The sequence below is a fragment of the Bubalus kerabau genome, chromosome 12 (genome assembly GCF_029407905.1).
Source record: "Bubalus kerabau isolate K-KA32 ecotype Philippines breed swamp buffalo chromosome 12, PCC_UOA_SB_1v2, whole genome shotgun sequence".
NCBI classification, from domain to species: Eukaryota; Metazoa; Chordata; class Mammalia; order Artiodactyla; family Bovidae; genus Bubalus; species Bubalus kerabau.
In genome coordinates, this window is record NC_073635.1 from 3,173,072 (window position 1) to 3,200,090 (window position 27,019).

Here is a 27,019-nt window from a genome sequence, read left to right on the forward strand (position 1 = left end):
AGAAGAAAGACCTTGTTCAAGGTTAGTTGTCTTCTTTTAGTCAGCAGTTATGTGTCTTAGGTATATTCAGAAAATATTGTTCATTCCATAAAAGATTTCTATTGCCATACCATTTTGTATGTGTCAGCAAGAATTTTTTCTGATAGCTTTATAAGGACACATGTAAATACTTTGCTTTAGGCAGGAAGCTATCATGGTTGCTAGACACATTCTTTATTTTAATGCATAAATTTGAAAAATGAAGACTAGAAATGTCAGAAAGTACATAGAGAGTATAGAGTTATCAACCTTCTTGTATAGATGCACTTAATTCACTTACCTGAGGGAATGAAATTAAGTAGAGCCTCAACCTTAACTGTGTTTCTTGACATTTTTGCATGTAATTTTGTAAGCATAATATTGCTGTACTGACTCCTTTCGGAGAGGAAGCCTATCATTTGAGTTTTTGTAAAGTGCATCTTTAATGGAGATTCATTTTATCCTCAAGGCTACTGTGATTTGACTATGGATATTATAAAAATGCTAAAGCAAAGTTTATATTTTGTCTGATCCTTTTATAGGGGAGGATGTAGAAATTTCTCTCTCTTGTAAGTAATACAGATACTCTCAGTATGATAAAGTTAATTTAGTAAGCTTTCTTTGAGCATAGTAACTATGATTCTGGTTGTTTTGATAGTTTTATTTTTGTTCCTATAAATAATTCTTTTTCCTTCTGCATCTTATTCTAAGACCTAAGACAGGACAGTGTACATATTGATATTATGAGAAAGGTGGCTTCATTCTTACTCTCATAAGAATTTAATTTTCTATTTCTTGCTAAGCAGCAGTAAACATCGACTGAGCAGTCATAAAGAGGAGAATAGAGAAAATGACCTCATAGAGATTTTTGAGACTGGGAGATTGAGGACCTTTATGATATTGACATGGTTATTCAACATATAAAGGAAAGTTTGACAGGAATTGGCTGATGATTTCACTCAACAAATGAGTTTAATTTATAAATATAAAGCTTTTGGAAAGGTGATGAATAAAGCAGAAAAATTTCATTATTAGTGAGCTTCCAGGTTGGTGAGCATTACTGAGGTGTATGATACTACATTTTGATAGTTTTATAATACAGGATGATAATTGTTGTTTTGGGAAAACCCTGTGTGGTGTGTAAGCCTGTAGGAAGGATCTCAGGTGGCCAGGGAACACTTGCCCTAGGAAGTGATGGCTAATGTGAGCCCTGATGGATAGTGGGAGGCAGCAAGGTGACTATCTGAGGAGGAGGCATAAGTACATTTATTTTGAATTTCTTATATCAAGCTTAGCATCTTCAAAACCAAATTCTTCATTCTTGTCTCTAAAAATGTCATTCCCTCAAATTATAATCGTTTTTTGCCAGCTTGCAAAGCAACAGAACAACGTAGTTATCTTAGTTACAGTCCCTTCGCTCATTTCCTCTGTTCAGTCAGATGCTAATTTTCGATTCTGTTATATATATATATATTCCCCCCCCCCCCCTTTTCTTTCCCTGTTTTCTTGTCCTGTTTTCTGACGTGCTCTAGCAGGGCTTGCATCCTTGCTTGGATAGCTGCAGTGCCTCGTTTCTGTGACTCTAGTCTATCTTCAGTCCATTGTCCGTGCTGCTGCTGGTCAGGTTTTCCAAAGTGCAAATCTGATTACGTTGCTTTCCTGTGATAAATACTCTAAAAATTGTCTGTAGTTATTAGGGAAAAGAAAAAATCTTTTTGGTTTATTGTAAACTTCCTTTCCATAGTTTCGCTCTGGTGTATCTCTAGCTTCATCCTCTGCAGTTTGTTCTCAGACTTCATTTTGTGGCCCTTACAAGGGATGGCTTGTCATTCATTTATGCACTGTACTAGTCACTATCTGAAATGCAAGCTACGCTTCTCAGCTAATGACTTGAGTTCTTCAACCTTAGATCAAGCATCATTGCTCCAGGAATGACACACATGCCTCCTGTCCTTTCTCTATTGTGAGTAATTTTCATAGATTTTGGATGGTTAGTTTGTTTTGATTTTGCCACCAGACACTATGCTTATTAAACACAATGATCATATTCTTTTAAACTCTGTACCCCTAGTCCCTGCCACTCTGAGAAACACATAATAGTCATGCTGTTAGATATTTGTTGAATAAAGGGAAGAGGTGGAATGGGACCAGATATCAGGTGGTTCTTAGGTATTTTGTTAATAAGTGTGGTTTTTATAATGAAGCCACTAAAGATTTAAGACAAAGGAGTCATGATATGTGAGCTATCTTTTGGATGAAACAGGAGTATTAAAAAAACAAAGTTTGTAGAGAGAAAGACAATATTGGTTTTGAAAATACTGGAATGCTTCCTTACTCTTGAAAAACCTTCCTTACGTTGGAAATATATTTATAGACTAGTTTGCAGTCTGGAATGCAGTTGTGAATCTGGAGCTGGTGATGGCGACTTGGAAGCCACCAGTGTATGGAGACCCTATTCCTAATCCAAAACCTAACCCTCATTTAACTGTATTTTAAAGTCTCAAGGCTACATTTGTGAACTATTTGTATTTTTTAGTGATTACTTTCTTCCTTTTTAAAAGGGAGTCAAGTACATGTTCTCGATCATGAGACAGAACTCATATTCATCTCTGCTAGTAGAGGGATTTTAGTGAAGATGATGGCCAGGTGAAACTGTTTTCAGTGCCAGGATGGTGACAAGACAAGTGCCTATATCAATTAGAAGACTCATTGGATTTACCAAATTTTCATTTACCTTCTTCCTTCAAAGTGTGGCACTAAGGTCTTTGAAAGATTAATTTATCATTAATTTTCTAAAGATTAATGATGAATAAGATGGAGTTTATCCTCTTAAACTTTTATGAAGGTTAGAACCTATATTGGGTTCTTAAGTTTCTGATGTTATTTTACAAAAAAAGGAAATAATTGATGCATTTGCAAAGTGGAGTTATTTATTAATAAAAAATATTGAAATGGAATTCTTTTAAATCATGTTGATAAACTTGGGAAGTTTCAAGTATAAGTTTTCACAGGTAAGGGTCAGGGAATTCAGTACAGTGCCTTGCTCTCTATTATTTTACACAAAGTTGCAATGATACTTTGGGACTCTTAAGAAAAATGCCAGCGTTCTGGATAACTGTAAGCCCAGTTTGTTCTGAAGAGAGGAGAAAGTCACAGATTTCATTTCTGGCTTTGTCTGCTCCTTTGCAAATGAATGATTTTGGTGGGACCCTGAGAGACCTAGAGAAAAGCTGTGGGCGACTTAGCAAAAACCTACCACCACTCCTTTCAGAAAAGTTATGTGCCACTAACAGAGCATTAGAGTCAAATTTCTTTATGAAGAATAGTGCTTTTTATTTTCATCTCTCTCTGTGTCTTGTATGTTTCTTTTTTTTTTTTTCCAGTTTGAAAAAGAGTTTACCGACCACCAAGAAACTCAGGCTCAACTGCAGAAAAAAGAGGCAGAGATTAATGAGCTTCAAGCAGAGTTACAAGCTTTTAAATCACAGGTAAAATACTATCTACCTGGAGTGAATTTGGGTATTGAAAACTTACAGGGTAACAAAGGTGGTATCACGTCTTCACAGCATCAAAATTTTGAAACTTTAATTTTTCTTGTATGTTTTCATATTTTTGTTTATATATATTTCTATTCTGCTGTGTTTAAATTATTAAAATTATTTTGCCTTTTTTGTTTTTTTAATTTGCATTTTTTAAAATATTTAATCTCTTCCTTGTGTTTCATTTGGGTTTTGTTCCTGATGTCATGTGTTTGCTAGATAATTAAGCACTAAGGGTAAGAAAGTCTTTTATTATTAGATTTGTCATTCATCACTGATCTTTATCCCACTACAGAAAATTATTGCTCAAGCTATTTATTTTTCAAAACCTTCAGCCTATGGGTACCTTGCAGTGAAAGATAACCTCTAGCTGAGTGAGAACATTTTCTGATAATTTTTCAATTTCCAAAAGTAAACATTTAAAACACAACAAAAAAGGGAGCAAGTCTGGATTATGAAGTAGATAGCTCACATATACTCTCTGCACACAAAACAGTTAGGTAGCAAGAAATACATTATCTACATGTTTTACATGGATGAAAGTAAGGAAGTAGAATATTCATAGCTAAATTCCTTCATGTAGATTTACATGCAAGATGATGAGCAATAAGTATAGTTTTGCTATCTTCCTTTCATCCTAATTTATGGTTATGTTGAAATAATGTTAGGCATACTTTTTCCTATGTTATTTGCAATTTTGTTCTCTTTTTTACTTAGTGTATAGTTTTGTTGCAGAGTCTGTCTGAAGATACTCTAGGAATTATCTGTTAGTGTTCAGTTTTGGGGGAAAAAAATAGAATCTTTCTATAAGAAAATTCTCAGTGATCATCTTTCTCTAGTGCTGCAAAAGAAGGTACCACAGTTTGTTGAAAGTTTTCATCTTTCTTATGTGGTTCCCTCTCCCTCATATTAAAGAAACATTCGGCTGTGTTTTCTATGTTTCAGACTGAGCTTTAGACACTGAAATATTCATGACAATTTTTTCCTGGTCCAGGCTAGTATAAATTTAGACTTTCCTTTCTTTTAATTTTTCCCAATTGAAGCATTTCTTGTAAATCTATGCTAGAAAATTTTAGTTTATAGAAAACATATTCACTGTGTTTGAATATGTTGTTGCTGCATATGATTTTATATAAAACGGGATATATTTACATTTTGAAACAGATTAAATCAAGCAGTCTCCTATGTTGTTTTAGATTGTGTACAGTGATAACCTCTGTTTATGTCTATCAGAAGAAAGCCTGGTACTAGAGACTTGACATTGACCACATACTCAGTTTTGAAGAAGAAATGACAAATCCTTTCTTTGGATTAGTTTGTATTTCTCATGGAATATTTGCATTTGTCTTAATATATTTCTCTTTGATCAAAGCTGTGCTGATTATAAAGGTTATGAATAAAATGTGTTCTGTTATCCATGATTTCATTCCTTGTGTCACTTAACAGCCAAGCACTGTTAGGCGCTGGGGACAGACTGGGGGCACGGTGATGATAGTGTCTGGCCTCAACAGTGACATACTCAGTCACACTCATCCAAGTCTAGAGCAGAAAGGCAGCTATACCTTTGTTTTAAGACATTAATTGTTAACTATAAATGCCTATTGAATGTGAGTACGATGTACATACATCCTTAACGTTCAAAGGGCTGTGGTATCCATTATCACAGCAACCCAGCCCAACGTTAAAGTGATTCTTTCTTTATATGTAATGTTTTTGATAAGGCATGTTTTTTGATTGTGGTCTCAATTTCTCTTAAATACTTTTTCTTTTTTTTTTGCTGATTTTGGATGTTGATTTCAGGCCTTTGTGCATAATCTACTTTCCATAATTTTACCATAAAACTTTTAAATGATTTATTAATACTTATATAGCTATATGGTTTAGAGTTGAAGTTAGTTTCAGGAAATCATGATCACAAAAATTATTTATCAACTCCTATCACCTTCGTGGTAGTAAAAATGCATCTATTTTTATTAAGCAACAGAAGCATAAGGATAGAAGTGCCTGGTAACCAGTTTGTATCTTGCTTTTGCAGGTCTTACTAAGAAACTTAGTTAATTTTTCCTCAAGGGCAATGTGGCAATATTATTTCCCTCTCTTTTTCTGGATCTTATTTATTTTTTTTAATTTTTACTAACTTAAATGCTGGTGTCCCACAGAATTCTGTATATAAACCTTTCCTCATGCTCCGTCCTCTGGGTGAACGAACTTACTTGCACAAATGGCTTCTTCAGCTGTCCTGTTGAGACTGCTGACTTGCAGGTCTTTTAGACCTGGGTCACTGTTCGCCTCTTGGACATTTCCACCCACATGACCATAACTACCTTAAAATGGGGAGTAATATTTCTGACAGTTACATTTTTATGAAAACAAAAGCTATAATAAGACTCTTAAATTGGGAAAAAAATTTGTTGAAATTTTGTTTGTAGGTTAAACCACATGGCATTACTGAAATTCAGTTGTTTTTGGTTTCAAACAAAATTTTTGAGAAACGTATGCTTGAACCTGCCTTATAGAGAGCTCTTTGTCATGGTTCTTATTGTTTTTCCCCTGTAGTTTGGTGCCTTGCCACCTGGTACCTGTTTGCCTCCTTCAGATGGAAACGGAACCCGCCCTCCAGCCCTGCCCCCACTGCCGCCCCCGCCGCCCCCACCGCCGCCCCCACCACCCCCACCGCCGCTCCCGGGGCTGCCCTTACCTTTTGGCGCGGGGCCTGTGCCCCCGCCCCCTCCGCTGGGACTTCTCACTGGACAGACCGCTCCACCTCCACAGATCCTGCCTTTTGGGTTAAAACCAAAGAAAGAATTTAAACTGGAAACCAGCATGAGAAGATTAAATTGGTTAAAGGTATAACAGAAACAAGTAGAGAAATAATACTATTTCTTAGATTAAAGCTTAAATTTGTATTTACTGGTATATAATTTCCTATGGGAACCTTATGCAAAATGGTATTAAATAAACAGGAATTCTTTTAAGAAAAGTATTGAGTTTAAAGCCCTTTACTGTTGACTAAAGCTTTCTAGTTTATAAATTGTGTAGGAGTCTATGATAATTGTACTGGGATTTGGTTTATAATCAAATGCATACATAACATTTAAATACATACATTACATAATTTAATATTATCATGATTATACCATGTATTTTGAAATGTTTTAAACAATACAGAAAAATTAGTATTCTTAGGAACTTTTTTATGTTGGTAGCTATTGTAAAAATTATTACTTGCTGGCTGAGGTGGCTATTTAGTAGAGACACAGGAATTCTGAATCCTGCAGAAAGATGGTTTCACAGATCACATAAACTGAGCATTGCTAAAGATTAGGAGAAGTATAACTGAGAAAGAGCAAACTTCATTGCATTCAGCTTCAGTCCCCAGCTGTTTGAGAGTGGAACCTTTTTTTTTTAATCCTTTTCCCTAATAACACAACTTTCTACAGAACTTGTATTTCATTGAACACACTTTGTAAAAAATATTATGGAGATTACTCCATAAATACCTGCTGGCAGCTCTGGGGTACTGGCTGTGTAGATGGTGACTGGGTAGGGGACAGATGATACACTCAACCATTTGTGATCTGTCTTCTCTGTGATTGCAGATCAGACCTCAGGAAATGACTGAAGACTGTTTCTGGGTAAAAGCAAATGAAAATAAGTATGAAAGTGTGGATTTGCTTTGTAAACTTGAGAATACGTTTTGTTGCCAGCCAAAAGGTAAGTTTAATATCTTGCTTATTTGTTACTTTTAGTATTTTAATATTGCAAATCTTTAGATGCTTTCAATAGTATTATTTGTATCCTGTACATGATGTTTTTACATTACTAATGGATAAATGAAGTTAGTTTTTTTATGTAGAGTATCAACCAAGCAATTTTTAAAATGCAAATGATTAATATCAGAGTTAAAAATTTTCTACACTATACCTTCTTTGAAGGTATTCTCAGTTAGACTTTCATAAAGGAGGATATTTTCAGAGAAAATTTTGATATGAAAATTCCCTCTGCTGCTAAGTCGCTTCAGTCCTGTCCGACTCTCTGCGACCCCGTGGACTGCAGCCTACCAGGCTTCTCCATCCATGGGATTCTCCAGGCAAGAACACTGGAGTGGGTTGCCATTTCCTTCCTCGATGCATGAAAGTGGAAAGTGAAAGTGAAGTCGCTCAGTCGTGTCTGACTCTTAGCGACCCCATGGACTGCAGCCTACCAGGCTCCTCCATCCATGGGATTTTCTGGGCAACAGTACTGGAGTGGGGTGCCATTGCCTTCTCCCGAAAATCCCCTCTAGTCAATGAGAAATAGAAAAACAAAATCAAAATGTGAGTCTTCCTCTAGTCATAATTTTCCCACTCTTTAATGTTGCAGTGACTACCATGTAATTAATTAGTATGGCTCATATGGGATAGAAATTATCAGATTTATAGATTATCTTGAAAGGTAGCTTGAAATAGAGTCTGTGAGTAGATTATATCATCTTTTCATTATGAACAATGAAATTCATTTTCAAGAGCTACCCACAGATAGCTTTTACCTATGCATTGTTAATTTTCTCTTTTTAACAATTATATTTAGGAATTACTCTTGTCTGAAATTTGGTTTTGTTATGGGCCTACCATTTATGTTTCAGGGTTGATACTCACATATACTGTTTATTTCATTTTTGAGTAACACATTTTAGATTTGTAGTATAAACCACTCACATCAGGCATTATCTTTTAATTTTCAGAAAGGAACCTTTTAACAGACTTATGCCACTTATATATATCCCTGAGCTCATCAAACAGAGAGGTGGTAGGGAGAGATTGCATTGGACAGAGCTGGGAATGCTTGGTATAGACTTAAGTGCTGACTTCTTAAAGTGCCTACTGCATGCTAGGTACCATGCCAGAGGCTTTATGTACCTGATATAACTTGATCATCACAGCAGCCAAGGAGTGCTGGCAGATACCAAAAACATCATTTGCATTCCTTTGAAATGCTTTCTAAATAAAAATTAGAAACTGTTTCTAAAAAATAATATAAGTTAGAAACTCTAACAGGTTAATTGTAAATTAGATTTCTAGAATTTGTTTTAAATCCACAGCCTTTATCAGATATTTTGAAACACCATTTTTCCTGACTAAAATAGTAAAAATAATATATTTTGATCTTTGAAAACCAGGGGAATTTCTTAGTAAGCTAACCCTAGTAAAACTTGTGAAGTAAGCAGATCTTAATTTTACCTTTTGATTATGGAGAATCAAAATTTTCTTTGAAAAAGATTAGTGCTCTCTTCAGGCAATCAAGGAAAATATATGGCAGTTAAAATGTGTATTTGCATGTAAAACACTTCAGAATTTCAGATTTCATAATCTGGAATTGATTAGTTTTCCCTTTGCTTTTCTTGTAGGTTGAAAGGGTGATATCTAAAAGCTGTTTAAGTAATACTGCCATCCAGCTACTCTTTTTTTTTTCCTCTCTGTACTCTGATTACTTTCTTAATTAATGAGGCTCAAAAGGGAAACTTGTTAGCATGCCTTCAATTTAGCTGTAGTGTAGCCTTAAATGAAATAATTGGACCTTTAAAAAATTCTTAAGTCATCTAACTTTAGCCTTACGATTTAAGGTTGAAAAAAATAGATGTTAGCTCAGTCTAATGTCAGTTGTAAAGGTTAAGGTGAGGAAATGATGATCCTTTTCTGAATATTCCGCATTTCAGGATCTTTCTGACTCTGCGTGTGTCCCCAGTGCCCCAAATCTCTCTTCAGTTTGACTTAGAGGCTGGCAGAGGTCTAGGACATTTTTTCTTTCAACTCAAATGCAGCTTCCTCTTTTCTATGACACTATATAATATCTCCATGATTATTGGAAAAATGAGGAAGCCCACGGTCATAATGCTGGGCAATGCCAACATCTTACAATGCCAACAGGAGGCAAGCTGTGAGGGCGACTGTTTTTTTGGTCGGGATTTTAAAGAATAATTCCTAGAAAGCATTAGTTGAGGAGCCTTAAGTGTGCTTTTTGCCCTGATTAGTATTTTATTAGAAAAGATCATTTGTTACTGCTTTCAGAAGGACAGGACTTGGTGTAGATATAGGAAAGACAAGAAAGGAAGGCAAGACAAAGGTGCCTGGAAAACTTAGACAAGACACAGGGGTGTTGGATAGGTTGCTCCTTGTTCCTTTTTCATGGCCTGGCTGCAACTTTTGCCTATTTCCCATGGTGCCAAACTTTTCTTTGAATCAGTTTTGTCATTTCTGCAGAATTCAGAATGGAAATGCAGTTGCTCTCCCCTCTCTAGCAGGCAGGGGGCGATAGAGGCATGAACATGGTTTGATTGTTGGCTTGCATCACAGTTTGGCAGGAAGGACACAGGATTCAGATTACTGAAAAATTAACGGGTTTTTAGAGAAAAGGTGTTTTTTTTTTTGTTTTTGTTTTTTTGTTTGTTAAACTTGTAGTACCTCTTTGGACTGAGAACCAAGGCTCTTTCTCTGATTTCAAAGGTGAATGTTCCATTCCAGGCATTTTAAATGGTAGACACCAATCTTTGTGCATTTGAAATTGGCAGAAAGGAAAAAGAAAAAGAAAAAAACAAACAAACAAAAACAGAACTGAAGCCAGTAATTTAAAAAGAACCTTGGAATTCTCTCTCATGTTCTTTATTTTTTTTGTTACCAAGTATGGTTCTTAGGTTTATGAGGCAGTTAGGTTAAGATAATTGGGTTTCAGAGGTCTCATACCCAGAAAAGGAAGAGGAACTAATCATTCCTGTTGAGCACCTGTGGTATACCAGCCCTGAACTGGGTCTTCTTCATGTGACCTTGTTTAATCTTTACTGCATCTCTTCTGAGGTTTTTCTCTTGGTCTGCTGATTGAAACAGTTGTAACCACACAGTACCATCCTGCCCCATCAACTCACAGATGGAGCAAGATGTTCTTGAGAGAGTTGAGCCTTTCCTCTTAACTCATGTTGCTCTTTATTACTTTTCTTCTCTTTTTTTCCAGTTAGATTTTACTTATTTTGCTTTTTAAACTCATCTCCTTCCTATGACTTTTATAACATTGCTTCAATGGGAACGTGTTTTGTATCATAAGGAGTACAGAAACTCCTAAGTCATTTCTTATGAAATCAATATTTTTTACTGATTCAGTTATATCATTTTCTTTTTTATACTTTATTTCCCTTGTAAGTATCTCACTTTAGTTTACTTGCTTCTCTCCATCCAAAACTTTTTGAGATGAATCTTAGTTTTCTGTAGTTTAGATTCTTTTGAAAATAACATGTTGGCATTTTTCCTAATCATATATTTTTTTTCTCATCTGCCTCATTAATTTCTCCTGCTTTTTCTCTATCCTGTTTATCTACAGTTGTTCACCTCAAGTATTTACAGGGGACATATTGTATGTGAAGACTTGTGTTTGGCACGGGGGACACTGTGGTGAGGAGGTGGACATGGCCCTAGAATCACATTGCCTTATGGCCTCGGTGATGTGCACTCAAGTTCGCAGGTGAAGTCTAATAACCAGGAGTGAGATAACCAGTGCTCATCTTGATTATAGAAAAGACTACTATGTTTTACTGTTTCAGGCTTCTGTTAAGACTTAACAAGGTTATAAAAGAGCATTGTTTATATCTCTCTCAGAAATTTAATCACAATATTCATATACTGAACATTTGGTATCATCAAAATAATGCTAATGACCTGTGTATTTTTTACCAGATTGGAAGCATCTGTTGGTTAATTTTTACAGGCTGTTGGCAAATGGATTAACGTACACTAACAGGTTATTGGTGTTGGATTTATCAAGTAAAATTAATATTAATTATGTTCATTATTCACAAACTGTTAACTTAATAGGGATTAAAGGGCTTTCTGAAAGTATATGAATAGTCTAATTCGTTTAGACTGATTAATTATGAAAATGTGATTCCACAATTTTTAGCTTTCTGAAGTAATCACATTTTATAACAGGTGTGTCATCTTTGCCAGATAGAGTCAATAAACTGGTTTATAAATAATTTCTCAACTGAACAGTTATGGCATATGGAAACAGTTAATGGATTATGTACTTAAAAACAAATCAAGCTTAGATTTCTGACATCATAGTTCAGTGGACAAAGTATTGAGGTAGAGAGTGATAAACCATGGATTATCCCAGTGACTTGGCTGTGTTCAGGATGTGTCTTTGTGTTTGAAACACAATTTATTACTCTGTACAAACCAAAGTGTATAAAAATCCTGAACTACCTCGGAAGCCTGCATTAAGATGAACAATATAATTTGTAACAGAGAAATATGGTTCTTGAGGGCATGTTAATATAGAAATGATGCCAAAATGAACATATCTTCAACATCTTGCAGATTTCTGAGAAGACATTTGACAAACACTAATTTAGGAAGATTGGGGAGGAAGTTTGTGGAGAATTAAATATTTTTCTAGGGATCTATTTTGGTTTTTGTCTGTGACTGAATCTGAAAAAAACTTTAAGGAAATTATGAGGTAGGTCAGCAATGTCATGCTTGTTTCACCATTAGGGAGTATCTCATTGTTACCAATTGTATTCTCTGTTGTATTGCAAAAGAAACCAGAATTTATTCTGAAAGCTTTAGTGAGGTAAACCTAGAGAGAGAGGGTAAAGAAAGGGGTTGTTTAGGTTAGAGCTACAGGCAATTTTCAGGTCCACAGAATGCGTCAGTCACATGCTTAGTTACCCAGCATACCTTTGGCTTGTTGTGATAGAAGCTTTAAAAGTCCCTGTAAGTAGACATGTTTCTTATATACTGTGGTGATGCTGTAAACAGAAAGGGAGGAGGGTTGGATTTGCTAATATAGTATTGGGGAGTGTGTGCCCATAAAGGCGGCTTTTCCCCCCTTTCCTTTTTTCTCTTTTTTGTTTCTTCTTCCATCAGAGAAAGGAATGGTATCAGGGCATTGGATTCGACTAGAGTCATTTGACTAGCAGTAGATTGGGCAGTGCCGTCTCCTGTTTTACAAGTAATTCATCTTGGTATTTTATTTCTGGTAGCAGTTTTCTGTGGTGCACCTTAGCAAAATTGTAAATTTGTTACATTCTGTTGTCATCTGTTAGGATTTTTTCTCTTAGGATTTGTCTTCCATTTCCTGCATCTTCTGCCTTCTTCCTCATTTACACTGGCATCTCTTGTTACCCTCTGATTGCTCAATGTACACTTTGCAATTGCCTTGTCTGCAGTATGTTCTATCGCTCAGGATTCCCACATAATTAGTGCACAGTATTATTCTCCAGAAAATAAAAATGAGGCTCTTCCTTCTGAGTGTGTTATTTTAATCTAAAGCAATATTTTGTAAATCTGGCCATTCACCACTTCCCCTCTTCTCTGCTCTTTCCTGCCCCGCCTCATCCCCGGGCCCACCTCCACACACACCACTTGCCAGGTTTTGAAGACCGAGAATCACGTGAAGTTAGCACTGTACCTAATCCATCTCTGGAGCACAGGCAGGGAGTGGGCTCGTGGTAGGAGAGTCATAGGAGATGGGTGCTCCTTGCTGAATTCCAAGCTATAGGAATTCGATAAGAAACAGTGTATTAAGTTTATTTGTAAGAGGGAAAAAAAAAGAAAACTTCTCATGGAGATAACTTTATTATAATTATGTAACCTTGAATTTCCTAAGTTAGATTTGGATTATATATTTGTGTGTTTAGTTAAGCTGGGTGTTCGCCCCGCTCCCCTTCATTTGGGCATATACTTCAGGTCATTTGGGCATATACTTTCAAACTTTGAACATATTCTGTGTATAGAATAAGCTTTCATGAATGTCATGGCATCTAAGGAGAACACTAGTTTAGAGACCTTTGTTTATCACAGGTCTGACTTGTCCAAGTGCATGTCTGTGCCTTAAAAGACTGGATATTTCAAAGTTAGACACGCTGTATCCCAGGAGTTCTTAACTTGGAGTCTATGAACTTTAATAAGAAAAATAAAAGTAACATCATTACTTTCACTAACCTCTAATCAATATTTAGTTTTTCCTTCAGTTATAAACAATAAACAGAGCAGTAGCTATTCCATTTCTATCTGTAATGGAATGCATTACATTATGTAATGTATTCGTGTGTACTTTGCATCTTGCGTGGGTGCATTCACTCTGTCACATCCGACTCTTTGTGACCCCATGGATTGTAGCCTGTGAGGCTCCTCTGTCCATGGGTTTCTCCTGAGAAGAACACTGCAGTGTGTAGCCATTTCCTCCTCCAGGGCATTTCCTAATCCGGATATCGAACCTATGTTTCCTGTACCTCCTGCATTGTAGGCAGATTCTCTACTGCCAAGCCATCGGGGGAGCCCGTGTACTTTTATATCACGTGAGAATTGCTTCAGATATGTTGAAATATCATTGAAACTCATCACTACTTCAACATTAGCATATAAATTTATAGACTGTCAGCTAGACTTTGTTACTTAAGACTTGAATAAAAAAACTTATTTCGCCAGTTGGGTCCTCCTGGAAACAAATGCTGAGATGTTGAAGTACAGGAGGGATTTTTAAGAGTTAAGCAGTGGGTAATGGGTGTGAAGGGTAAAAGATGGTGAGAGCAGGACTGGGCAGGAAGAACCAGGACTGTCCTGCAGATCTGAGAAGTTCTCAGCCCTGGAGCCCAGGATGCGTGTTGGTGGGGGGGGTCCCGGATTGGAGCCTGCTGGCTGGCCTGGGCACTCCTGCCACACTCGGGCCTTGGCTGGGGCTCCAGCTGTAGAGGGGCCGGGAGGGCTCGTGGCTCGTAGCCTGTGAGCTCAGGGTGCTCTTTCTGTAGCCGACTGGAAAGTTCTTTTCTGAAGGGAGATCTGAGCATCCCATCTCCATGGTTGTCAGATGTGTATGTGACTGGTCCACAAACTGGCATTCAGTGCGTTTTAATAACCATTTGAGAACAGTTTACTCCCTTTGAACTAGTATGTACTTTTTATGCATTTAAAATCAAGAGAAGGGGTCTACCTTTCTGATCGCAGTACAGGTCCGTGCCCACAGATGTTGCAGGTCCTACTGTACAGGTGAGACAGAGGTCAGGGGCCTGCCCTCACCTTCCGCCTCGTCACACGTACGTGGCTTTTGGGCTTGCTTGTTTCGTAATTGAAGGGCCCAGTGTGTTATTTGTAATGAGATATTTCATCCAACTTAGAGTAATTTTTATGATGGTTCCAACATCTGGACATCCATTTATTAAATAATGCATTTGTTAATAAAAACATGAATCAAATGTGGAACAAATATAAAACTTACTCCCTAATTAGACAATAAGAAAGCTACAATATTAATAATGTGTCCTTTTTAAAAGTAATGTTTACTTCATTTATGTCATTTTATTTGCTCCCCAAAGCAATCCTGTGAAGCACCCCAGGCAAATGTTTCATACATTTTATCTTTAAGAAAAAGTTGTGCTCTTCAAGTGAAGTTCAGCTAAAAGGGGCTGCCACTCTGAATGGAATACAGATCTGAGTGTAAAGTCATTGCTCCTTCTTCTATGCCATGCTGCTTCTCTGATTAAAAGAAATCCTATTATGTTTTATTTAAAGTGCTCTTCTTTGATTTAAAATAATTTTCCTCTCATCTCCTGCCACCTTACCACTGCCCCACAGCAGTTCATCCTCATCCCACGATTTATATTAAAGGCTTTAAAAACCTGCCGTTTTTTATTAAGACCATCTTTCATCATTCGGTACCTCTTTTCACTTCTGTAAGTATTTGAGCTGTAAATACTAACATCACGCTGTGGAGTGTGTGCAAGAAGAGAGACACTGGAGTTCAGCTACAAGTGTGTGACCCCAGCCGTTACAGCTGTAGGTCTTTCCTCTCTAAAATATAGGAGATAAGATCCAGCTCATAAGGTTACTGTGAGGATTCTATAATGAATATTTTAGGACATCTTTTGCAATGCCCAGTCATTGTAGTTGCTCAAGAAATATTAGCTGAACTTAAATTCTGAGATTGCAGGCTCATCTTTACTTGCCTTGTTTTGTGTATCATCTCTGAATCTTCCACAATAGTAACCAGTTAAATGACCTCCCTTCACCTTGACTTCACTTTCAAATGAAGCTTTCTAAACTGCTCTGTTAATGGACCTCTGGTAGTAGTTACTTATGAAGACTTCTAGAATACCAGTGGGTATATCTTGTTTCTTTCATTTTTGTGTACATCTTTACTGTCAAATACTTCATTAAGATTCTGTGGAGAAGGATCTGTTGAATCAATATAAAGACCTTTATTTCCCTATTTTTAAAAAAATTTTCTGTATTTTTTTTCTTTTAGTTATGAGTGATTAGTGGAGCTGGTGCCGGACAATGTATAATTTTAATAACTGAAAATTTTAACTTTGGTTTTCTTGGTGTGATTCTGTTTTAGATTATTGAGCTGATGAGAATGATCTTGGAAAGCTCATTCAGTTCTGTATAAAACCTTACTGGATCTTGTTAATAATTCATTATGTTTGATGGTTATTTATAGTTTCAGCCTAATGAGGGTGATATGAATGGCTTAATGTCTTTGTGGAACTGGGATGCATTAAGGTCCCAGTCCCCAATCTTGTTGGCACCAGGGATCAATTTTGTGGAAAACAGTTTTTCCGTGGACCAGATTTATTACATTTATTGTGCACTTTATTTCTGACCTAATGCCACCACTGATCTGACAGGAGGTACTTGTCTACAGCCTGGAGGTTGGAGACCCCTCTTTAAGGCAAAAGGAGCCTTTAGTTGATAGGCAAATCAGAGTGCCAAGTAGAGCTTATGGCCTAAGTCCCTGCAGGGTTTGCAGGAAAGATAAGAACTGTTCATTTTCTTAGTTTCATAGAGCGTTAGCAGAAGGTTCAGAGGAGTGATAATTTCTCAAGAACAGGCTCCTCCTCTTTTTCTTTTCCAGCTCTGTGATGTAAGCTAAAGAAATTATCTAGGTCAATTGTATAACACTGTCTTTATACATATCATTTAGCCTAACTCTTATTTCCTAAACAGGTGACAGATTGAAGAAATACATAAAGAAATGTCTTTAGAATATAATTGAAAATGGCTGTTGTATTTCTTCTTCTCCAGTAGCCTGTCTAGTAATAATAGGGGAGGCAAAACTCTGAAAAGTGTTTATCTCAAAATGATTTACAGCCTGGAAACATGAGATTGGCAGATGAACTTGGAAATTTACATGCTGCATTAGTGTATGTAAATTAGTCTTTTCTGATGAATACAGAAAAGAAAGTTTGCCTGCAGGAAATAGTACTCAGTTAAAAGTGACTTAAAAAAGAAGCCTGGTGGTTTGTCCCAGGGATGGTAAATTCAGTATCCAGTGACATTAGATTAACTTCTCCTCTGTTTCCTGTCTTTCACCCCAGTTTCAGCATAGCCCAGCTGGCAAAGGGGGAGGGAATCATTATGCTCATGCTCACAGATGGGGCTTTGTATTAGTTTTTAATTGATGCTCTAACAAATTTCTCAAAATTTAGTAGGTTAAACCACATAAATTTACTGTCTTATGGTTCTGTAGGTTAGAGTCCTGTGTAGGTCTCATTGGGCTAAAATCAAGGGCTGCATTCTGGAGGCTTTCAGGGAGACTCTGTCCCCTGACTTCCAGCTTCCAGAGGCTTCCCACATTCTTCAGTTTGTGGCTTCCTCTTCAGTTCCTCAAAGCCAGTAGCAGTGAGTTTTGCCTCCCTCACCTGATATCCTTGAGTACATATTTCTCAGACTCTGACCTAAATCAGGAAAGTTTTTTTAAAGACTCGTGATTAAATTGGGCCCATCTGGATAATCAGGGAGACTCTCCTAATCTTAAGGTTTTTAACCTTAACCACATCATCAAAGTTCTCTTTTCTTTGTAAGGTGACGTATAAAACAGGCTCCAAGAATTAGGATTTGGAAATCTTTGACAGAGAAAAACAGGGCTTCAGTTCAGTTCAGTTCAGTCGCTCAGTCGTGTCAGACTCTTTGCGACCCCATGAATCGCAGCACGCCAGGCCTCCCTGTCCATCACCAACTCCTGGAGTTCACTCAGACTCACGTCCATCGAGTCAGTGATGCCATCCAGCCATCTCATCCTCTGTCGTCCCCTTCTCCTCTTGCCCCCAATCCCTCCCAGCATCAGAGTCTTTTCCAATGAGTCAACTCTTCGCATGAGGTGGCCAAAGTACTGGAGTTTCAGCTTCAGCATCATTCCCTCCAAAGAAATCCCAGGGCTGATCTCCTTCAGAATGGACTGGTTAGATCTCCTTGCAGTCCAAGGGACTCTCAAGAGTCTTCTCCAACACCACAGTTCAAAAGCATCAATTCTTCGGCACTCAGCCTTCTTCACAGTCCAACTCTCACATCCATACATGACTACAGGAACAGGGCTTAGGATGCCGTAAATTACATTTCACAAGATACTTAACCCTGTTGATTCTGCTCATTAAAATTATATGTCTCCTTTTAGCCCTGCATTCCCTTAATAGGAATGCTATTTCTGGGTTCAGGGGCATTTTGACTTAATTATTTAAATCATTTGTTCTGTTCACTAAATATTTATTGATCTATGGATCTTTACTAATCACACCAACATGGTTTTGTTACCATAGCTAAGTGCCTTTCCAAAGCCTTAGGCAAAATCGTCATATCATGTCTAAGAGCCAGGCATTATTTTGCCTCTTCTTTATTTAAATATACTATATTTAATTAATGTGCAACAGATACCATAGCCTACTGTATATTTTCCAGTTTGTAATATATGCAATTAATTTCATTTTTTTAAGATATTAATAAATTCTGCATATATATATATTTACTTACTTTTTTCCCAAGTCAGAAATACCCTTCAGAAAGCTGCGGTAAAGAGCCACTGATATCTATAAGCAAATTGGTTCTTGACTTCCAGTTGTTATCATTTAATTATTATTATTTAATTATTTTCTAATTTAGAAAAAGAAATGTGTTATATTGTTTAACTTATAAACTTTTGTTGGGAGATAACTTTCTGTATTGCCTTCTTGAAAAACTTAATTCTCTCACCTTGAAGTTTAGTTATATTTTAAAGTATAGTTTGTTTTATGACATTTCACAACATATTTTTATCTGAAGAATATTTATATAATGCTCAAACCTAACATGAATCTACAAATGGATATGAACATATAAATGATTATAATTGCATATTTCACTGGATAATTTAAAATATATAAAAAAAGTTTAATTGGGAAAATTTCATCACTGAGAGAAATCACATGTATCAAAAGATCTAATTCAGCTACATTTCACACAGAAAAAGCAATTTATTTTAATTTAATTGTTGTCTCTTAGTTACTTGCCAGTGTCCTCTTCTGTCATCATATTGCCTTAGACTCATTCCTCCTGAAGTAGGGCTCTTCTCCCTTCTTTAATCTTCTTTTCTTCTTCAATTAGAGAGCCAATTATTTTTCAGGGTTTCACAGGTCTCAGTGGGAGAGTTTGGTGCTCTTGGTCCCGTTACTGTAAGATTCAATCCAGAAGTGTTGAAATAGCCAGTGGGATCATTTTGTTTGTTTTTGAATAAGTGACATTTGTTTTTAGAGCCTTTGTGTTTTTCTGTTTAACAATTATTCATTTTTTGAATACTTTTTAACTTTCCTGAGTTTTATTTAGCTTCACTTAAAATCTTATCTAGTTGAATAAAAGTGAATGTGAACTTTTAAAATTGACCACTCATTTGTATTTCCATTAAACTTAAGCAGATTTAGCAGTGTTTTCAATACCAATAGGAAGGAAAACAGCAGTTTGTGTCAGCTTCAGTGTGGTAACAGTACTTTTGTAATAGATTTACCGTATATGCATGTATATGTATATATACACACATGTGTATATATCTGAAAGTATATTGTTCCATAGACTAGTCAGTCCAAAAATGACTAATCAGTGGATTACTGTTTTTGTTTCTTTGAACCATTTTTTTTCCTCAGCTAGATTGTTGAGTGCAGATTAGGCAATGGATATCATGGTCCCAAGCCCACTTTTGTATCTCTGAGGTGTACTTTATCAAAAGAGCTATTTTCGTGAATGTGTTCATGATGAATAGGCATAACCTACAACCTCAATAAATCACAATTTCTCATTATTCTTCATTATACTAGGATTGTAAGAAGGCCGCACAGCTGCTAGAATCAAAAAGAAGTGAGAGAAAGGAGCTGACTTACAAGAAAAGGGGAAATAGGTGCTTGCTCAGCTCCTGAGTGGGCCCAGGCCTCACATCGTAAGAGTCAGGCCTTTGTCTGTTCGTGTGAGAGGCTTAGGTCCTGAGCAGTTAGAAATCTAAGTCTCCAGGTTGCATCTTTAGAAAGGCGTTGAAAGTCAAGGGTTCATTTCTTCTTGACTTCATGCCTGGAGCTCGCGCCTTTCTCTCCTGCTGAAACTCTGAAGGAAAAGCAGGAGAGGAAGGTGAGGGAGCATGCTGGGGCCCTGGCTGGCAGTCCCTGGACGTGGAAGTGAGCATGCTGGGGCCCTGGCTGGCAGTCCCTGCACACAGACGTGGAAGTGAGCACGTTGGGGGCCTGGCTGGCAGTCCCTGCACACGGGCTTGGAAGTGAGCACGCTGGGGCCGTGGCTGGCAGTCCCTGCACACAGACGTGGAAGTGAGCACGCTGGGGGCCTGGCTGGCAGTCCCTGCACACAGACTTGGAAATGAGCACGCTGGGGGCCTGGCTGGCAGTCCCTGCACACGGACGTGGAAGTGAGCACATTGGGGGCCTGGCTGGCAGTCCCTGCACACGGACGTGGAAGTGAGCACGCTGGGGGTCTGGCTGGCAGTCCGTGCACACAGGCGTGGCAGTGACCCGAGACCCACTCCCTGACTGCAGTGTGGCATAACGGCACCCTCTGATTCAGTCCTGTCAGCCTTAGAAGCCGTGGTAGCCGTTTCATTCATTAGTCACCTTCTTACGGCGGTTTTTTTTTTTTTTTTTCATGTTGTTTTCTCATAGTCTTTCTATTCTCAAGACAGTAATGTAAACTATCTTCAGATTTATCATCTCTAGAGATACCACCGGGGAAAGCAATGGCACCCCACTCCAGTACTCTTGCCTGGCAAATCCCATGGACAGAGGAGCCTGGTAGACTGCAGTCCCTGGGGTCGCTAAGAGTCGGACACAACTGAGCGACTTCACTTTGACTTTTAACTTTCATGCACTGGAGAAGGAAATGGCAACCCACTCCAGTGTTCTTGCCTGGAGAATCCCAGGGACTGGGGATCCTGGTAGGCTGCCGTCTGTGGGGTCGCACAGAGTCGGACATGACTGAAGTGACTTAGCAGCAGCAGAGATGTCACATTAATCATCTCCCATGTGTGTACACATTCTAAGGGATTCAAAGAAAACGGCCTTCCCTGTCTCACATTTGTAGCTTTCTGCATTCAGGTTCAAACTTATTTCTAGCTGTATACTTCTCGCTGTTTTTCTGCTCTGCACACCACACTCCAGTACATTTGATCTAGTTTTCCATTAAATATGGCTGTGCATTTCATTGCCCCTCTCTGGGTCTTCATCACTTACTCTGAACTTTTTAATTTGCAGTTCCTACCCATTCTTTGGCTTCTGGAAAATTCCCCATGGGAGCTGCTGCCACCTTCTTGCCAGCATGTCATTGACAGGTTAGCACTGGAGAGCCGTCCTGGCCGCCTCCGTGCGGTGCCACGCCTGCCATCACGGGGACCAGCCAGTCCTTTCTACTCGGAATGCACCAGAGCTCTGGAGGCCTTGCTCCTGCCCCCTAGCTTTCTCACTCCCTCTGCTCCCACCTTCGTCTCAGTTCTTGCACTTCAGCCGCACTGCAGAGCCTCTGGGGTACACCTCAGACATGCCGGGGGCACTCCTGCATGTGCTCTTTCCTACTTGGAATGCTCTTATTTCAGGCAACTGCTTGGGTCAGCCCCCACTGCCTCCATGTCTTGACTCAAATGTCACCTTCTCACTGAGTTTGTTATGCTTCCCTCCCAGTTTAGTACTGTCACCCTGTGTGTTCCTCCGTGACCTCCTCAGTCCAATTCTCCCTTTTATTTTTAATTTTTTTTCCCACTCATCACCTTTTAACATCTTAATTATTACTTATTTAAGAGGTACATATTTATCATTTTCTCTCTGTGCCCTCACTGGAAGTTAAATCCTTTAGGAGAGTGCTTTGTTTCATTTACTTATGTGTCCTAAGCACCTAGGAGACTTGCCTGGCACCTGTTCAGTCGCTAAGTTGTGTCTGACTGTGACCCCATGGACTACAGCATGCCAGGCTCCCCTGTCCTTCACTGCCTCCTGAAACTCTCTCAAGTTCATGTCCACTGAGTCGGTGGTGCTGTCTAATCATCTCATCCTCTGCCACCTGGCACCTAGTGGGCACCAGATTAATTTTGGCTGAAATGAATGGTTTTTCTTTCCTTTAAAGAAGACATATAATAATTTCAACTTCCTCAAGCAAATTGTCTTTTTAAATTTTAAACAAATAGGAATTTTGGATCAGTAGATTTCTAAGTCATGTCCGACTCTTGCAACCCCATGGACTGTAGCCTTCCAGGCTCTTCTGTCCATGGGATTCTCCAGGCAGGAACATTGGAGTGTGTTGCCATTTCCTTTTCCAGGGGATCTTCCGGACCCGGGTTGAATCGAACCCGGGGATCAATCCAGGTCTCCTGCATTGCAGGCAGATTCTTTACTGAGTGAACCATGGGGAATTTTGCAAAGAGAGTAGAGTTGATTAAATGATCTAGATTCCAATTAACTCTACCACTGATGACTTTAGCTCTGCTGAGTGATAGACTATTTTGTAAATCAGGTAAAAAATTAAGAGAATAGAAGGTGGTTGAAAGAGTGGTATAATTTCAGGATCTAAATGCTAAAATGCTTCACATTTTTTCCTGTTTTAACGGCAAGAATGTATGTGAGAAGAAGGAAAGAGTTTAGGTAGATTCTGTTATTGTTGAATGAACCTTGATTTGAATCAACAGCCCCAAGAACAACTGTTAGCAAACAGATTGTAACAATTCATTTATTTATTTTTTCATTTATTTTTCCTGAAAATTGCTCCTTTGTTGGATGTTGATGTTTTAGTTGTTAATTGGGGTCCAATTCACGTCATGTGAAATAAACCGTTTTAAAGTATGCTTTTCAGCAGCATTTAGTACATTTCCAGTACGTTTACAGTGTTGTGCAACTGCTGCCTTTGTCTAGTTACAAATGACTTCCATCAGGTCAAACCCTGTCTCACTCAGCAGTTTCTCCCCATTGTCTCTTCCCCTTTATCCTGGCAACCACCAGTCTGTTTTGTGTGTCTAAATTGATCTTAGCTGGATGTTTCATTTAAATGGGGTTATGCAGTATGTGACTTTTTTAATCTGGCGTCCTCCAGCATGATAGTTTTGAGGATCATCCACATTGTAGGGTGTATCAATATTAAATTCCTTTTGTTGTTGCTTAGTTGCTAAGTTGTATCCTTCTCTTTTGTGACCCCTGGAGCTGTAGCCCACCGGGCTCCTCTGTCGCTGGGATTTCCCTGGCAGGAATACTGGAGTGGATTGCTATTTCCTTCTCCAGGGAATCTTCCCAACTCAGGATCAAACTAGTGTCTCCTGAATTGGCAGGTGGATTCTTTACCACTGAGCCATCAAGGAAGCCCAGAACATTGAATTTCCACCCCTGTGTGGGCTCAAACCAGCAGCCTTTTGTAACGGCCGGATGCACTAACCGACTGCACCACTGAGACAAATAGATTTCTTTTAGTGGCTGAATAATGTCCTCCTTTCCTCCAAGGAAAGCTGTGGCAAACCTAGACAGCATATTAAAAAGCAGAAATGTCACTTTACCAACAAAAGTCCATATAGTTAAAGCTATGGTTTTTCCAGTAGTTATGTATGGATAAAGAAGGTTGAGCACCGAAGAATTGATGCCTTTGAATTGTGGTGCTGGAGAAGACTCTTGAGAGCCCCCTGGTCTGCAAAGAGATCTAACCAGACAATCTTAAAGGAAATCAGCCCTGAATATGCATCGGAAGGACTCATGCTGAAGCTGAAGCTCCAATACTTTGGCCACTTTATGTGAAGAGCTAACTCATTGGAAAAGAGCCTGATGCTGGGAAAGATTGAGTGTAGGAGGAGAAAGGGCTGACAGAGAGGATGGGTTGGTTGAATACATCACTGACTCCACAGATGTGAGTTTGAGCAAACTCCAGGAGATAAGTGAAGGACAGGGAAGGAAGCCTGGTGCACTGCAGGCCATGAGATTGTGAAGAGTCAGACACGATTTAGAAACTAAACAGCAAAAACATGTTATGATTTGTTTACCTGTTCTTTGCTTGATTTGTGCTATTTCCTCCTTTTGGCTATTGTGAATAGTGCTACTATGAACATTTGTGTACATATATTTGTTTGAGTACAGGTTTTCGGCTCATTTTGGCATTTTTGAGGAATGGCATTTTGAGGAACATCCAACTGCTTTCCAAAGCAGGTGAATTGCTTTACATTCACACCAGTAATGTACATGGGTTCCAGTTTATCCATATCCTTCCAACATTTATTTTCATTTTTTATTGATAAGTATTGATTTTGAGCTGTAAAAATATTAAGAGTTTACTGCCGGGAGCCGGCATATTGCATATTGAGTGAGGATCTGTAATAGCTCAACTGGAATTCTATCACTGCCTGGAGCCAGCATGAGGCACTCCGCCCATGACAGAGGTCATGAGGAAGGAGGCTCGGCATACGCAAAGGCGGGATCGAGCCTCAGGAGTCCCCCTGGAAAGTCTCGAGCATCTACCCCCAAAACCAGAGTCTGCCTACTTTCTGCTTTGTGCTTTCACCTACACCTCTGACTTTACGGGGGGCTGTCTCCCACTACCTCTCTCTGAAAAAAGAGTTAGCTTACAGCTCCAGTTAATAATTCTTGGATGTGACAGTGTTTAACCTACAAACTCCTTTGGAAATCCTCTAGCCTGCCTGAATAGGTTTTTCCGGCCACATGTGATTGTTCAGAGCCTCCCAACTGTGAGAGGCAGGAGATGTTCTAAACTGCCTAAACACAGATTCCTTTGAGTAGTTAAAAGATTGATTAGAAATTGTATTGGTGAAGGGTTTTTCACTTGTTGGGCCAATGTTTGCTGCTAAGTCTCCATACTCCTTACCTACTGTGTCCTTGGCAGTGTATTGATTGATATAATGGGTGTATAGAAATGTAAAATGCAGCTTTGTCCAATGCTTTTTTGGAGGCTGGTGCCTGACTTTGGAATAATCACCTTTAGAGAAAAATAAGTTTCTTAAAATGTTAACAGGCCTCCGGGCCAGAAGATGATGTCAATCACCTGAACTTTTGCATATGATAAGTTTGAAAGCCTGGCTTCGATTAGAACCAGGAACTGCTGTCCTTGCATGACTCCACCCCTTCCCCCATTATCCTCTGTGCATAACTTAAGGTATAAAAACTACTTTGGAAAATAAAGTGCGGGCCTTGTTCACCAAAACTTGGTCTCCCCATGTCGCTCTCTCTTTCAACTTCTGGCTGAGTCTCCATCTGGAGCGCGGAACCCACCATGCTTGCTAATTATGCCTGGGCTTCTAAGATCCGACCGGGGAGGCCTCAGTGTCTCCTCTCCTTCGGGAGAACGGAAGGACGCCTGTGGCCTACGTAAGTGGTGCAAACTTCTTGTCTTGAAGTTTTATTGGTCTCCCGCGTAAACCAAGCTACTCAGCCTCTTTTCTCCACTGAATTTTCCTACTGAGCTATCCTCATTCTATTACTCTTTGTATCCTTAATTAACGTGTAATTAAGCAGTTGTTTCCTGACCCTCGCCTATGCTGTCTCTCCTTCGAATACCCTGGATCAGCTGGGGCTGGTCCCAGGCAGTTTACTGAAAACTGTCCTTTTGTAAAGATTCACACACAGAAAAGAAAATCAAGGATGTTAACTTCTTTTCTTATAGAGGCTAATGAAAGCTTTAATTACATAGAGAAACCTCAGGATACAAATAAAATTTAGTTATAACAAATTTATTGACTGAAATGTAGTATAAGATTCAAATGGTTATAACTGGGAAACTTGAGATTTTACATGAAAGATAAATGTTTATGGGTTATTTTATATTATAACTATATTATAACTATAACTATGAAGTAGTACATGTGTGTTAATAAGTAACAAAATATTACTTATGTCTTTATTAAAACTGTATAAAGATAATTACTCTTGACTGTTTAAACTGCTAACATTTATTCATTATAAAACAACTAAGTTACGGAAAATTTAGAAGTGAATGAAAGAAAAGAATACCATCCTAAATACCACTACCCTTCTTGAATTAATCATAAGACTTGAGTATATTTCCTTTTATCCTTTTAATATTTGTATATGTAGTATAATTTTTTGTTACTTTCACACATGGTTTCTCTGCTAAGTAGCTTTTATCATATCTTGATTGACCATATTACATCAAATCATTATATCACAACTATTAGACATTTTAAAATCTGTTGATTTACACAGGGGTAATTAGAAAAGACTTTATAAAGAAGGTAGCTTCACCTTACTGACCCCATACATAATTCATCTTTTGGCTTTAGTGTCATTTTCTTAGAGAAATGCTTTCTATGACTTTCCAAATTAGGTTTGGAAATCTCAAATTGCTCATTGTTTTTCATTCATAACACTAGCTTGTGATTCAAACAAAATTTGTATTTTTTTTTTTTTTTTAATATTTGCTTTTCGTATTTGATTGTAATCTTTACATGTAGGGCAGAATTATGTCTTCTCCCCTCTGTTTTCCCTTTACTCAGGCCAGTGTCTTATATTAATTGAGCTTAATAAGTCAGTTGGATGGATGAGCAAATGAATACAGAGGGTGGTGGAGCTGAGACTGCGAACATCTTTGCTGGGCATGTTTGGCACATATGTGGGCTTGGAGGTTTGCGTGCTGATGGAGTGAACTTTAGTCTCTGGAGATGGGGAGAGGGATGGGACAGTGTCACTGGAAGATGAATGTACAGAGAGTTGTGTTTATATTATGGAGGTCTTTATGTGCAAATTTAAGGATTTAAATTTTGGTCTATCTCTTGTTTATATATAAGTTAATTTTAAAATATTAAATGTATTAAATTCTATCACAAAGGTTGGAATGTTTTGAATAGAAGTATAGCATGATATAATCTATGCTTTAGCATGAAAATTTACTATTGTGCTGGTCTGTGTCATAGTAGAAAGTGCATAGGCTGGGATATCAGTAAAGACACTAATATAATTAATGGGGGATTAGTGATGAAGTTCTGAATCTATACTACTTCCATGGGAATGCATAGACATGGGAGAGATTTGTGGATGATAGTAAACCAGGTTTAGGTAATTATTAGCTGTTGGACTTTTGAAAGAAGTGCAGAGCCATGAGGTGATTTAGGTTTATAGCATGAGTTAGGTTGATGTTGATAGATTTTTAGGCTGAAGACAAACACGTTTTTATCCAGTTGGCTTGGGATGCTGTTACGGATCTCCAGCA

At 38.2% G+C, this 27,019-nt stretch overlaps 1 protein-coding gene across 12 annotated transcripts in view; it reads left to right on the forward strand.

Moving 5' to 3' along the window:
- The window catches only part of DIAPH3 (diaphanous related formin 3), a 571,991-nt gene that overhangs the window by 211,801 nt on the left and 333,171 nt on the right, over positions 1-27,019 (forward strand). For all 12 annotated transcript variants that reach the window (XM_055541934.1, XM_055541925.1, XM_055541924.1 and 9 more), the window contains 3 exons: positions 3,402-3,506; positions 6,114-6,404; positions 7,157-7,271. In XM_055541934.1, coding sequence (XP_055397909.1) covers positions 3,402-3,506; positions 6,114-6,404; positions 7,157-7,271 — 511 coding nt within the window. The remainder of the gene's footprint in view (positions 1-3,401; positions 3,507-6,113; positions 6,405-7,156; positions 7,272-27,019) is intronic.